This window comes from Leptodactylus fuscus, chromosome 6 (genome assembly GCF_031893055.1).
Source record: "Leptodactylus fuscus isolate aLepFus1 chromosome 6, aLepFus1.hap2, whole genome shotgun sequence".
Classification (NCBI taxonomy): Eukaryota; Metazoa; Chordata; class Amphibia; order Anura; family Leptodactylidae; genus Leptodactylus; species Leptodactylus fuscus.
Genome location: NC_134270.1, coordinates 41,453,967 through 41,467,938, shown reverse-complemented (window position 1 = coordinate 41,467,938; position 13,972 = coordinate 41,453,967). Strand labels below are relative to the sequence as shown.

The following is a 13,972-nucleotide window of genomic DNA, read 5'->3' as shown; positions in this document are numbered from 1 at the left end:
ATCCGCCCCCTCTTGCCCCGTGTGAACGGGGCTTTAAGGTGACAAGGCCTCCTGACCTGCTGGGCCCCTGTTCAACTGCACAAGTTGCACCAATGTTATGGGCACCTATTATCTGGTGGTTTTATTACCAATTGTATTCTATCAGAGGTTTTCTCATCACATTATTAGGTACAGTTGCTGTCACATTGTGTTTCCACACTTATGGATACAATGGCTTGAGAGAAATTCTCTGAAAAATAAATTGTAAATATGAACACAATGTTAATCAAAAAAGTTCATCACATACACGTAGCAGAGGTGAACTCTTACTCGCCTTTCTCTTTCTGGGTCTGTTCTTTCTGTATGTAATTCAGTACTGCACAAAGTAAATACAAGTGAATACAATAAGGGACATGATGTTCTATGTTGCCACCCCAGGCTATTATTCTGAAGTGCTCCACGGCTTAGGCAGCTCTTCCGAGGGCAGAGCTTGTCATTCTCAATAACCTATCAGCACACAGAGGATTCTGCTTTCGGTCCATTGCATCCTCAGCATTTCTACCAGAATACATCAGGATTTCTATGTTGCTCTACTAAAACAGATCAATGGCTTTCATCTACTCGGCCCTCTATAAAATACCAGGTAATATATGGGTATGACTGGATGGTGATTCTATTTTCCTCTGTACTCTGACACTGTGCGTATATACAACAGGATGATGCAGCAGCTTCACTGGGACACTATCCCTGTATATGGAGATACCGTATTTTTCGGACTATAAGACTCACTGGACTATAAGACGGTTTTAGAGGAGAAAAATAGGGGAAAAAAATTTTCAGGCAAAAAATGGTAAAATATTTAATATATGGGAGTTGTAGTTTTGGAACAGCTGCAAGGCCACATTGACAGGTGACCCTGCAGCTGTACGGGGATGTATAGGGCGTTTTTTTTGTGGGGCCAGGTGTACTTTTTAGATATACCATTTTGGGAAATGTTTATTGCTTAGATCACCTTTTATTTAATTCAGACGCAAAACAGAGAGAAAAACCCGGCAGTTTAGCACTTTTGATTTTGACGTTCACTGTACATAAAAATATTAGTAGACCGGGCATTTTCAGACACAGGGATACCTAATGTGTATGTTTCACAGTAATGTTATACTTTTATATGTATTCTAGGGAAAGGAGGTGAACTTTTATTTATTTTATTTTTTATTATATTTTTTTAAGTGTTTTTTTTTTTTTTTAACTATTTTAATATCCCCCGCCTAGGGGGCTTGAACCTGCAATCATTTGATTGCAAGTCCCATAGACGGCAATACAAGTGTATTGCCGTCTATGGGAGATTCTATACATTACTATCGCGGAGGGTCATAGACCAGCCGTGATAGTAATATATATCTATGACAGGCCTGGGAGTCTTCATTAGGCTCCCGGCTGTCATCAGAACAGGTCGGCTCCTGCGGCCTCGCCGTGCAGGAGCCGGCCTGCATCACTAAAGGTATGGGGCCGGTGGGGACCGGCCCCGGGGCTAACTAACTGCCGGGACCTGTGGAGGAGGAGCGGATTTGCAGCATGGCCGCGCTACTGCCACCGCTGGTTTTCTTCAGCGGCAGTAGCGCGGCAATCTGCAGGCCCCGGCAGCTAAGACAGTCCCTGGCATCTGCTGTAATAGACCGGCGGATGCCGGGGAGTGTCTTAGCTGCCGGGGCCTGCAGTATTGTCACACTCCTGCCGCTGAAGAAAACCAGCGGTGGCAGTAGCGTGGCAATCTGCAGGCCCCGGTAAATACTAGTGGTAAATACTATGTTGCAGGATATAATAGGATAGGCATAATTTGAGCCTAAAAACTGGTGACACTTTCTAACAGTTTGTGGAACTTGTGCCATATGTTGGTGGGGCTTGTTGAAAAGATGATGTGGTTTAATACGCTAAACTGTGAGTCAGAGATTACACCAAAAGCCAACTGATAAGTGGTGCAGAGTTAGACTAGACAGTCTAAAATACACCAGATTTTCAAACAGCATCCGACACGTTGTACAATCTGGAATGCAGAGTCTATAGGTTAGACAGGTGTAGTTTATCTGCCCCAGTGTATATTCAGTGTATTGTCACATTTCATGATGGCGGCATTAACTGCTCAGTGACGTACTGTATGTGATACATCTTAGTTTTCTGTATGTATGTTTATTGGTATTAGAGTAATGTAAAATAGATTTAGAATATTGTACACCCTTACTATAAATGATAAGAGCATTAGAGGTCCAGTTACAAGGTAGGCGAATTTACACAGCTGAAATAACCAGACTCACACACATGGCAACACTCACACCGCTTCCAAGTCAGCTATAGATTCCACAAGCAATCCTCCTCCCTGAGCCACAAATTCTTGTTGGTTACAACGAAAACCGGCAACAAGTGGAGCCAGCCCTCTTCCTTATACAGGCCCCAGAACCGTCCCATAGGATAATGGTAATGACCAACACCTGAAGTTCAATCCAAAGAACCTCAAGTATATTCTGAAGACCGATACTCAATGCACAAACAGATGGCCTAATGGCAAGGAAACCACCAGAAGACCGGATCAAATCCCCACCAGAAACACACACAAATTTATTACAAGTATTCAGGTCATGACAATATGACTCTCATAGGGTTGAGCCGATCTCGAGATTTCAGGATCGTTTTTAAAATCTGATTTTCGATCATTTGCTCGATCGCCAATCGGGAAACGATCTTTCACGATCCCGATCGCTCAACCCTACTTCTTAAGTATCTTACCTTCACAGTCATCTGCAAATAGCAGATCAATCTACAGTCGCACAATAGGACCAGCAATAATCGTACATCATTATGTAATGCTAATAACATAATCCCTGGATACATGTCACTGCTTGGGGATATTTGCCACAATCAGACAGTCTGAATTTCTTGTGATCAGTCTCTTAACCCCTTCCTGCTGCAGCCATTGTTCGTTTTTACATTATTGTTTTTTATTTCTCACCTTTGAAGAGTCAAATCAATGTAATGGGAAGCCAAAAAAATCAGAATGCGGTGGAAATGGAAAAGAAACAGTTGTGACATTTTTCGTTTTGGCAATACCAGATATTTTTATTTTCTGATTGATCATATTGTATACAGTACTGTGCAAATGTCTTAGGCAAGATTGGAAAAATGCTTAAAAAAAAAAATATATGTATAGTAGTGGTTTAAGAGGCATTGCAGAGAGCCGGATACAGAAGCGGACAAAGATTTCATTTAATCTTTATTGCTTTCAGTTGCAGCAGATTTCTGGATTAGGGGCACATGGCAGAAATATTTACAGGAGCACAAGACACGCGATAGTGATCTCCACCGTGGACTCCTCTTCTCCCAGTAGGATGTAGAGTTTCCTCTTCTTGTCTGCAGATGTGAAGTCTGGGATGTGGGCAGAGAGTCTTTAGAAGTAGATGGCCCTCGTAGCTGAGTATTTGGCGCAGTGTCTCTGCCTATGTCCTAATCTCCGTCTGTGTCATTCCATTCGGGATGACTGGCCCTTGGGCTTCTGATATATTTACAATGTAGATTCATTTATATTCTGTTAACTATTCCTATGTGGACGCTTTGCCCTTCGGCAAGGTCTGGATCTCTGTTGCCATGTGGATGTCTATGTGCTTCCGTGTTCCATGTCTGAACTATGTCCTAGAATGTAACTGTTATTTTTGGTCGTATACCATTCAGTTATATTTATATCTCACCCTCCTTTGGCCTTTGGGCATCTGCAATATCTCTGTTACCTGTGACATTCAGGTTCTTGTGTAGACAGGTATGTCCTTCCGTTATGTCCATATTTCTGTTACCTGTGACCTTTGTGCTTCTGCCATGTTTGTACCTCTTCTAAGAGTCCCAATTTCTTGCCTTGAATACCTATTTTAGACCCCACCTGTTGTCTCCATATTCTGGTCTGTTCCTGTCTTAGTAAATATTACCAGTCTTGAATTCCTTGAATGCCTCTCAGTTTCTAGTCTATGCACGTATTCTGTCTTCTTTGATTTTAGCCTGTATTCACACTATGCATTTTGGAAGGTTCTGTGGTGCACTGCATAATAGTCCTTATTAGAGATGAGCGAACAGTAAAATTTTCGATATTTGAATAGCCGCTCAAACGAATATCGAACCCCATTATAGTCTGTGGGGAAAAATGCTTCGTTTCAGGGGATCCCACTCTATAACTCAGGAGAGTCACCAAGTCCACTATGACACCCCAGGAAATGATGCCAACACCCTGGAATGCAACTGGGACAGCAGGGGAAGCATGTCTGGGGGCATCTAACATGCTCAAGTCACTGTATTATGTCAGGATCCCTATCAGCTTGCGATATGCGCGAGCTGACTTTTTCCCATAGGAATGACCAGCGTTGATTGGACGAATGCCATACAGAGTACGGCATTCGGCCAATCAACACTGGTTCTGCCGGAGGCTGGTCTGTGAGGAGGTGGAGTCTAAGATCAGACCAGAATGGAGACTGCTGCGGACCGCTCTTAGACTCAATCGGCAGAACCAGCGTTGATTGGCCGAATGCTAACGCTGGTCAATGCATTCCTATGCTGAGATGTAGCAGTCCTGGCACTGCTACACCAGAGATGAAGTAGAGCTGAGTGTGAGCTGCACACTCAGCTCTGCTGCATTGGACTGCTACATCGGACACTGCTACATCAGCCAGCACTGCTACATTGGGCTGTGCGCTCAGCTCGACTACTCCAGAGTAGCTAAGCTCAGGGAACGACCAGCTCTGCTTCATCTCCGATGTAGCAGTGCTGGGCGTGCGCTCTGCTTGGCTGCATCTCCGGAGTAGTCGGGCTGAGCGCACGGCCCATGTAGCAGTGCTGGCCGATGTAGCAGTGTCCGATGTAGCAGTCCGATGCAGCAGAGCTGAGTGTGCAGCAGAGCTGAACCCGCTACACACTCAGTTCTGCGGCATCGGACTGCTACATCAGACACTGCTTCATCGGCCAGCACTTAGGGTTGAGCCGAACTTAAAATTTCAGGATTGTTTTTAAAATCCGATTTCCGATCATTCAGAGATTGGATTTTAAAAACGATCCTATTCACTACACAGCATGTAGTCCAAAAATTGTTTCAATTTCAGCCAGAATTTATGATAAGTTGTATGCCTTGTCGTACATTAGATACATGACGCGGGTCCCTGCACCTAAACAGAAAACTGGCATAAATGATGAAACATCTGAAGGGCAGATACCCCCACCTACACAATGTCTTCTTTGGAAAGAGTGGCGAAAAAGTCACAAACCTAGGTTTTTGACTTTTAAATGGCCCTTGCAAAAAAGATTGTCGAAAGTACTCTTTATACACTGCCCTCGCCATTGTCTTATAAGGGGATAAAGAGGGAATGCTGTGGCCATAGGCCATGCCAGATTAAAGGTTCCTTATTTCAGTTTTCAGGCATAAATGATGCACAATATATGGCATAAAAGAAAAAATAATACCAATAAACATAATACAAAGCGATCAATCCACAATCCAAAATGATACCAATGAAAACTTTACATTATCCAGCAAAAACAAACAAAACATCACACAGCTCCATTGGAAGAATAAAAGTTATGGGTTTCAGAATATGGCAACTAAAAAACAAACACTTTTCTTAAAAAAAAAGTATTTTTTAATGTCAGAGACATTAAAAAACCTATACATATTTGATATTGCCAAAATCGTGCTGACCCACAGAATAAATTAAGAATTTTATCATACAATAAACCACGCAAAATTAGTGCTAAAATCAATGGCAAAATTGAAGTTTCTTCCCATTCTGTCCCAGAGAGAGTTAAAAAAAAGTTAATTATTAAATGATTTGTGTTATAAAAATGACACTGTTAAAAAAATTCAACTAACCCCACAAAAACAAACCCACATGTCTACATGAAAAAGTCATGGCTCTTGCAATATGCAATATGATAATAATAATTATGCTGTGTCCTTAAGGCAAAAATAGGCTGCGGCCATGAGGGGTTAAAGAACCATAGCCACCGGGTCTGTTCAATGCCTTCATATTCACGTTCTATTTAGGAGAGGCCTTAGTTTTCGTTAATATTTACTTTGTCTGGTATAGTCTGCTGATATTTATTCAGACAGTACCGCCTAAAGAATGTTTATGGAGCAGAACAGAATATTAAATTTGTTCCATAAATAAAACAGACATGTTAGGATTATGTCAATTTGAGTCAGATGTTTTTATTTATAGTATAAGGCTAAGGCCCCATGGGCCAGAAACGCCGCGCTAAAGCGCTACGGGAAGAACCGTGGTGGGAACGCATCGCGGTTCTTCCCGCAGCACTTTAAAGAGAAAGTTCACAGACTTTCTGTTACCATTATATCTATGGGAAAGTCGCCGGCGTTTCCGTAGTTATAATTGACATGCTGCGATTTCCAAAACAGGTTTTGGAAATCGCAGCGTGTCTTCGCTGAGGTTTTTACCGCAAAGTGGGCATGGGATTTGCATGAGGCCCTACCCTTAAGGACACTGTCCCATTTTTCAAAACAAATTTTTTTTCTGTAGATTGAGAGCCCCACATAGAGCTCACAATGTACATTTTTTCCTATCAGTATGTCTTTGGAGTATGGGATGGAAATCCATGCAAACACGTGGAGAATAGAGATGAGCGAGTACTGTTCGGATCAGCCGATCCAAACAGCACGCTCGCATAGAAATGAATGGACGTAGCCGGCACGCGGGGGGTTAAGCGGTCGGCCGCCATCAAAGCGGAAGTACCAGGTGCATCCATTCATTTCTATGGAGCGTGCTGTTCGGATCGGCTGATCCGAACAGTACTCGCTCATCTCTAGTGGAGAACATACAAACTCCTTGCAGATGTTGTCCCTGGCAGGACTCCAGCGCTTCAGGGCTGCAGTGCTAACCACTGAGCCACCATGTGGCCCCTCCGTTTTTCAAAACAAATTTGTCACTTTATATGGCAATAACTTTGAGATACTTTAACTTACCCAAGTCACTTTGAGGTTTTTTTTGTAACACATTGTACTTCATGTTAGTGGTAAACTTCAGTCAATTACTTTTTTTTTGCATTAATTATTTTAAAAAATAGGAAATTTGCAATGTCATATCACTCAAATACAATAATAAATATTATCTACCATACCTCTGCTTTATATTGGCACCATCTCTTAGTCATCCTTCAATTTCAAGGGCTTTCAAGTGATTTTTGTTTGTGTTTTCCTTTTCTTATGTCCCATTAGGGGACGTGAACCAGTGCCAAACTTAGGCAGGTGCATAGGCAGGCTTCCTATTATATTGGCAGATCAACCAGGTAGGTGTCTCTGGCAGGTTGGGGTTACTGATCAGACACCAAGCTTCTTCGGGGTGATAATAATTGTTAATCCATCCTTAGGACGGGTCATCAACTGAAGATCAGTAGGTGTCCAACAACCAGGGTCAGTAGTTTGAAGCAGCACCAATGCTCCCCTCGGTCACACGACTTGTTTGCAGCTCAGTCCCATTTCTGTGATACCAAGCAAAATACACGTGTAAAAAATACATTGACTTCAATGACATTTTACTCGTGTATTTTCACCTGTTTTTTTACACGTGTAAAAAATGTCATTGAAGTCAATGGGAGTCTTATTTTTACACGTGTATTTTTTACGTGTTTTGCCAAAATACACGCGTGTTTACTCCGTGTGAACGGGCCCTTAAATTTATGGCAAAGGCTTGACATTCAGAAAAGAGGCTGCAGCACTCACGGGAATGTCTCTCCAAAAAGCTGATCAGCAGGGATCCCGAGTGTCAAATTCCTGCTGATCTTCAGTGGATGATCTATCCTAAAGTAAAGTCATGAATTAATCAGACTAAGCAACCTCTTTAATATATATAGTTGTATATATTAGGATTTCGCTTAATCACATTAATTTATTTTAATTTTGTTGTCTTCAGGGCTAAGATATTTTTTTAAGGAAGAGAAAAATCAGTTGTGCGATTCCACTACAGAAGATAAGGAATACATAGCACCGCTATTTCAGACTGTAGCAGAGACTCCTCAGCCTGTCTCCACTAGAATTATTGGGACAGTCCCTGAATGGATCACAGGTAGTCTGTTCCGCAATGGACCTGGCAGATTTGAGTTTGGAAATGACAAGTAAGAGTAATTATACGTAATAATATAATAATTTACATAACTATATGACCATATAAGCCTATGTCTACTGAACATCATTATACTTCTATGTCTGTCTATCTGCTGTTTGTGGAACCAGTGAGGATTCTCTACATCACAGACAGGGAAAGGAGAGCTACAGGCTGCTGAAAGATGACTTTTTTACTAAATTCATTTTCAGGCCCCTTGCAGACGACCGTGGTGTGGGTCAGTGTGCTATCCGTGTATTTCACCATATAGCACTCTGACCCATTCTTTTCTAACACCTGTACACACAACCGTGATTTTCACAGTCCTGTGTGTGGGCCAAAAATCCGGGCCCCATTAAAAATGAAATGAAAGGAGCCATAGAAGCACAGCCTGTGCATGGGCGACACACAGAGAACATCACCGTGTCCTTCATGTGGAGCCCATGCTTTTAAATCACGGCAGGCCAGTTACAGCACAGTCGTCTGCAACCGCCCTTGGGGTCAGTTCGCATATTTGAGGACAGATTTCGCACCAGAATCGGGAGCCAATTCCTCCCAGAATCCGCCTCCCATTGTTTTCAAAGGAAGGCAGAGATTGCAGCAGCATCCTGCTCGATTTTGGTGTGGATTCCGCAACTGATTCAGCTGTGGCGTCCGCGGTTTGAGACTCCCTCCTGATTACCGAACTCAATTTCTTAGACCCCAATTATACACAGGCTCACAGACAAGAAACAAAATCCTTTTGTAAGTCTCCCTCCTGATTAGGCCCATTCATCCGGGCCTAATCAGGAGTGGGATGCCACGACAAGATGCTGATGCACTGCATCGGTATCCCATTGCGGTTAGACCGCGGCGAAAATGCCGGCGGCGGAAAATGAAGAGAATTCCTATTCACTTTCCGCTGTGTGATGAGACACTTATTCTGCCCTTGCAACTTTCCTGAAAGGGGGTGTGACGTGGGTGGGACCACCAGCCCCATCAGATGTATTATCAGTTATGCCAGAAAACTGGATGAAATGATGCCAGAAATCTTATAAGATGGTGAAGATTTCAGTGCCAGCACGCAGCATTGGGAGTGTGGGGTTGATTTGAGGAGTTGTACAGTTCATAGCTGCCGGACCTATGTTGATTTCGGGGATTAAGGCGGGGATTATCAACTTTGACTATTGCGTCGATGGTCCACATTAGGGCCATTTTGGGGAGGAGATCAGGGGTCAGCCTGATGAAGAGACCAAGTCTTGAAAGCTTGCAATCTGTCGTTTTTGTTAGCCATTAGAGATGAGCGAATAGTGTTCAATTGAGTAGGTTTTCGATCAAATACTACGGTATTCAAAATACTCGTACTCGATCGAACACTACTAGCTGTTCGAAGTTTAAGGTTTGATGCAGAACAAGCGTTGATTGGCAGAATGCTATACATTCTGCCAATCAACGCTGGTTCTTCTCTTACCTTTAGAAGTCTTCTCCGTGCAGCGTCCCCGCGGCGAAGACTTCAAGGGGAATCCAGCCCAACTGTCACTTGTGGACTTGGTAAGTATAATTGTATTGAATTTTGCCTACCCCTGAAACGAGCATTTCTCCCCATAGACTATAATGGGGTTCGAAATCCGTTCGAACAGCCGAACAGTGTGCGGCTGTTCGAATCGGATTTCGAACCTCGGACATTTTAGTGTTCGCTCATCTCTATTAGCCTTTAAAAAGGTATCAACTACTGAAAACTCAATCTTTATATTTCATATCAACTGGCTAATATGGTACAAAGATATATTTTTCCTTATTTAAAAATAATGTGAAACACATACACATTAGGTGTACTTGTGCTGAAAATGTCCGATCTATAAAAATATTTTTCCAATATTTTTTTTCCATTTTTTTACAGTCAGTCTGAAAAATTTTAATAAAAAGTAATCAACGCCATAGATATTCACCAAAATGGTATAACTAAAAACAACATATGGCCCTGCAAAAAAAGACGCCCTATGCATCCTTGAAATATATAACAATGACAGATGTCAGAATATGGCGACTTCAAGAACATTTTTTTTGCAAAGACTTAGTTAAAACATAAATAAAATTACCGTATTTTTCGGACTATAAGACGCACTAGGTTTTAGAGGAGGAAAATAGGGAAAAAAAAATTTTAAGCAAAAAAAATTGGTAAAATATTTAATAACCTAATAATATAATATTTCACCAATGTAAATAGAATCGGGGGTTTTCGGACACAGGGATACCAAATGTGTATGTGTTTCAACAGTAATGTTTTTGTTTTATATGTATTCTAGGGATATGGGGGTGATTTGAACATATATATATATATATATATATATATATATATGTGTGTGTGTGTGTGTATATGTATATATATATATATATATCATACACAGGTCTGGCATCATGGATTGTAAGAGACACCCTGCAGTGAAGCTATGCAAGAAGAGAAAAAGGGGCGGGCCAGACGGGTGAGGGAGGTGTGGTTTTCTAAGCAAACTTGAAAACACACCTCTTTCACCCGTCTGGCTCGTCCCTCCTTCACTGCCTCTCAGATCTTACTCCTGCAATGAAGCCACACAGGCAGGGAAGTAGAGGCGGGCCAGACGGGTGAAGGAGGCGTGGTTTCAAGCTTGCAGAGAAAACCACGCTTCCTCCCGTTTGGCCCGCCCCTCCTTCCCTGTCTGTGTGGCTTCATTGCAGGAGCCAGATCTGAGAGGCAGTGAAGGAGGGGCGGGCCAGACGGGAGAAGGAGGCGTGGTTTTCTCGGCAAGCTTGAAACCACGCTTCCTTCACCTGTCTGGCCCGCCGCTACTTCCCTGCCTCTCAGATCTCGCTCCTGGTATGACGCGACACAGGAGGGAAGGAGGGGCAGACCAGGCAGGCACCGTGCTGCTCTCCTTTTGATTCACACAGACGGGACACAGACGCTGCACACGCTGCATTCGGACTATAAGACGCACACACATTTTCCTCCCATATTGGGAGGAAAAAAAGTGCGTCTTATAGTCCGAAAAATACGGTATATAAGGTTGATATCCCTGGAATCATACTGAACCATAGAATACAGGTGACATGTCATTTTGGCTGCACAATGAACACCATGAAAACAAAATCTGTAAGAGTTACAGTAGTGCACTTTTTCTCTAATTTCACCCCATTCAGAGTTTTTTTTCAGCTTCCTGGTACATTGTATGGAATATTAGATGGTAACATTATGAAGGACAAATTGTAACGCAAACATTAAGCCCTCATATGTGAATGGAAAAATTAAAAAGTTATGGGGTTTAAAGGTGGAGAGTCAAAAATTAAAATTGAGGAGAGGTTTAGAAACACATTCACCGCTAAACAGGCTGAGGCAGAGATTGCTTTAGAAAGGCAAACACCCCCATTCTCCTCAATCTGTAGCATGATCTGTGCACATACTCAGGGGATTAACCCCCTGAATGCCATGATCAATAGCAATGACTACATCCAGTGGGTTCAGGGGCAAGCTTACCCCTCTGGTCAACACTTGGACCTTATCGTGGGTTCCGAGGGGGTGCCATGGCGGCAAGGAGGCCAGGAAGCCTTATACAAGAAGTCCATACTCCATACTCAGTGAGAGGTAGGAACAGCTCTTAAAGGGTCTCTATCATTGGGAAAAGTTACTTTTAGCTAAGCACATACTTGCATAGGCTTTAGAAAGGCTATTCCACACCTACCTTTTGTATGTAAATCACCTCAGTAGTTTTTGAATATGTCCGCTTTTATTCATATGCTTATTAGCCTCTCACCTGCACTCTGAAGTGAATGTGTGCACCCTCTGCTATTCTCTATGTGTATGGGAGCAAAAGAAGACTAACATTCATGGCATACATTACATTTATTACATTTTACATACTTGAAGTCTTCTCAAGAGATCAACAAGTGTCAGAAGTGTGAAGAAAAGAAATGGGTTAAGTAGAGTTCTTAAATCCACCAAATTTAGTTACATACTCTATCTCTTTTGCTATATATATTTAAGCAGTGTTGGCCAAAATAAGCTTTCTTTGTGTGCCACTTCCAATAAATATGGTGCAGTTCATACACGTCTAGTGTGATTTTATCTGTTCATCTAGGAATCAGATTGTTGTAATGTAGTAAATGTGTGAATGGAAAGCTACTTCTAAGAGACCAAGGCAAGTGGAACATCCATGAAAGTGTCCCATCTAACTTTACAACACTAGTGAGAAATCTGCCCCAATGTATTCCTATTGTACATCTGAATGGCACAGTATAAGGATTACAAGAACAGAACTATCTCAGTGTTTGCTATTTTTGCAGATATAACCACTGGTTCGATGGAATGGCCCTTATGCACAAATTCACAATTGAGAATGGAAATGTAACTTACATGAGCAAGTTTCTTCGAAGTGACGCCTACATGTTAAATGAAAGTGCCAACAGGATTGTGGTCTCTGAATATGGCACAGCGGCCATGTCGGACCCCTGTAAGAACGTGTTTCAACGCTTTGTATCTATGTTCGAATTACCAAGTAAGTAACTTAAACATTCCTCCAAGATATAGTAACTAGAGATGAGCGAACACTAAAATGTTCGAGGTTCGAAATTCGATTCGAACAGCCGCTCACTGTTCGAGTGTTCGAATGGGTTTCGAACCCCATTATAGTCTATGGGGAACATAAACTCGTTAAGGGGGAAACCCAAATTCGTGTCTGGAGGGTCACCAAGTCCACTATGACACCCCAGGAAATGATACCAACACCCTGGAATGACACTGGGACAGCAGGGGAAGCATGTCTGGGGGCATAAAAGTCACTTTATTTCATGGAAATCCCTGTCAGTTTGCGATTTTCGCAAGCTAACTTTTCCCCATAGAAATGCATTGGCCAGTGCTGATTGGCCAGAGTACGGAACTCGACCAATCAGCGCTGGCTCTGCTGGAGGAGGCGGAGTCTAAGATCGCTCCACACCAGTCTCCATTCAGGTCCGACCTTAGACTCCGCCTCCTCCGGCAGAGCCAGCGCTGATTGGCCGAAGGCTGGCCAATGCATTCCTATGCGAATGCAGACTTAGCAGTGCTGAGTCAGTTTTGCTCAACTACACATCTGATGCACACTCGGCACTGCTACATCAGATGTAGCAATCTGATGTAGCAGAGCCGAGGGTGCACTAGAACCCCTGTGCAAACTCAGTTCACGCTAATAGAATGCATTGGCCAGCGCTGATTGGCCAATGCATTCTATTAGCCCGATGAAGTAGAGCTGAATGTGTGTGCTAAGCACACTCATTCAGCACTGCTTCATCACGCCAATACAATGCATTAGCCAGTGCTGATTGGCCAGAGTACGGAATTCGGCCAATCAGCGCTGGCCAATGCATTCTATTAGCCCGATGAAGTAGAGCTGAATGTGTGTGCTAAGCACACACATTCAGCACTGCTTCATCACGCCAATACAATGCATTAGCCAGTGCTGATTGGCCAGAGTACGGAATTCGGCCAATCAGCGCTGGCTCTGCTGGAGGAGGCGGAGTCTAAGGTCGGACCTGAATGGAGACTGGTGTGGAGCGATCTTAGACTCCGCCTCCTCCAGCAGAGCCAGCGCTGATTGGCCGAATTCTGTACTCTGGCCAATCAGCACTGGCTAATGCATTGTATTGGCGTGATGAAGCAGTGCTGAATGTGTGTGCTTAGCACACACATTCAGCTCTACTTCATCGGGCTAATAGAATGCATTGGCCAGCGCTGATTGGCCAGAGTACGGAACTCGACCAATCAGCGCTGGCTCTGCTGGAGGAGGCGGAGTCTAAGATCGCTCCACACCAGTCTCCATTCAGGTCCGACCTTAGACTCCGCCTCCTCCAGCAGAGCCAGCGCTGATTGG

General features: G+C 43.1%; 1 protein-coding gene across 1 annotated transcript in view; it reads left to right on the top strand.

Moving 5' to 3' along the window:
• The first annotated feature begins 511 nt into the window (after window positions 1-511).
• Window positions 512-13,972, top strand: part of LOC142210566 (carotenoid-cleaving dioxygenase, mitochondrial-like) — a 41,873-nt gene continuing 28,412 nt past the window's right edge. The window contains exons 1-3 of the mRNA XM_075279824.1: window positions 512-622; window positions 7,926-8,127; window positions 12,411-12,622. Coding sequence (XP_075135925.1) covers window positions 586-622; window positions 7,926-8,127; window positions 12,411-12,622 — 451 coding nt within the window. The 5' untranslated portion in view covers window positions 512-585. The remainder of the gene's footprint in view (window positions 623-7,925; window positions 8,128-12,410; window positions 12,623-13,972) is intronic.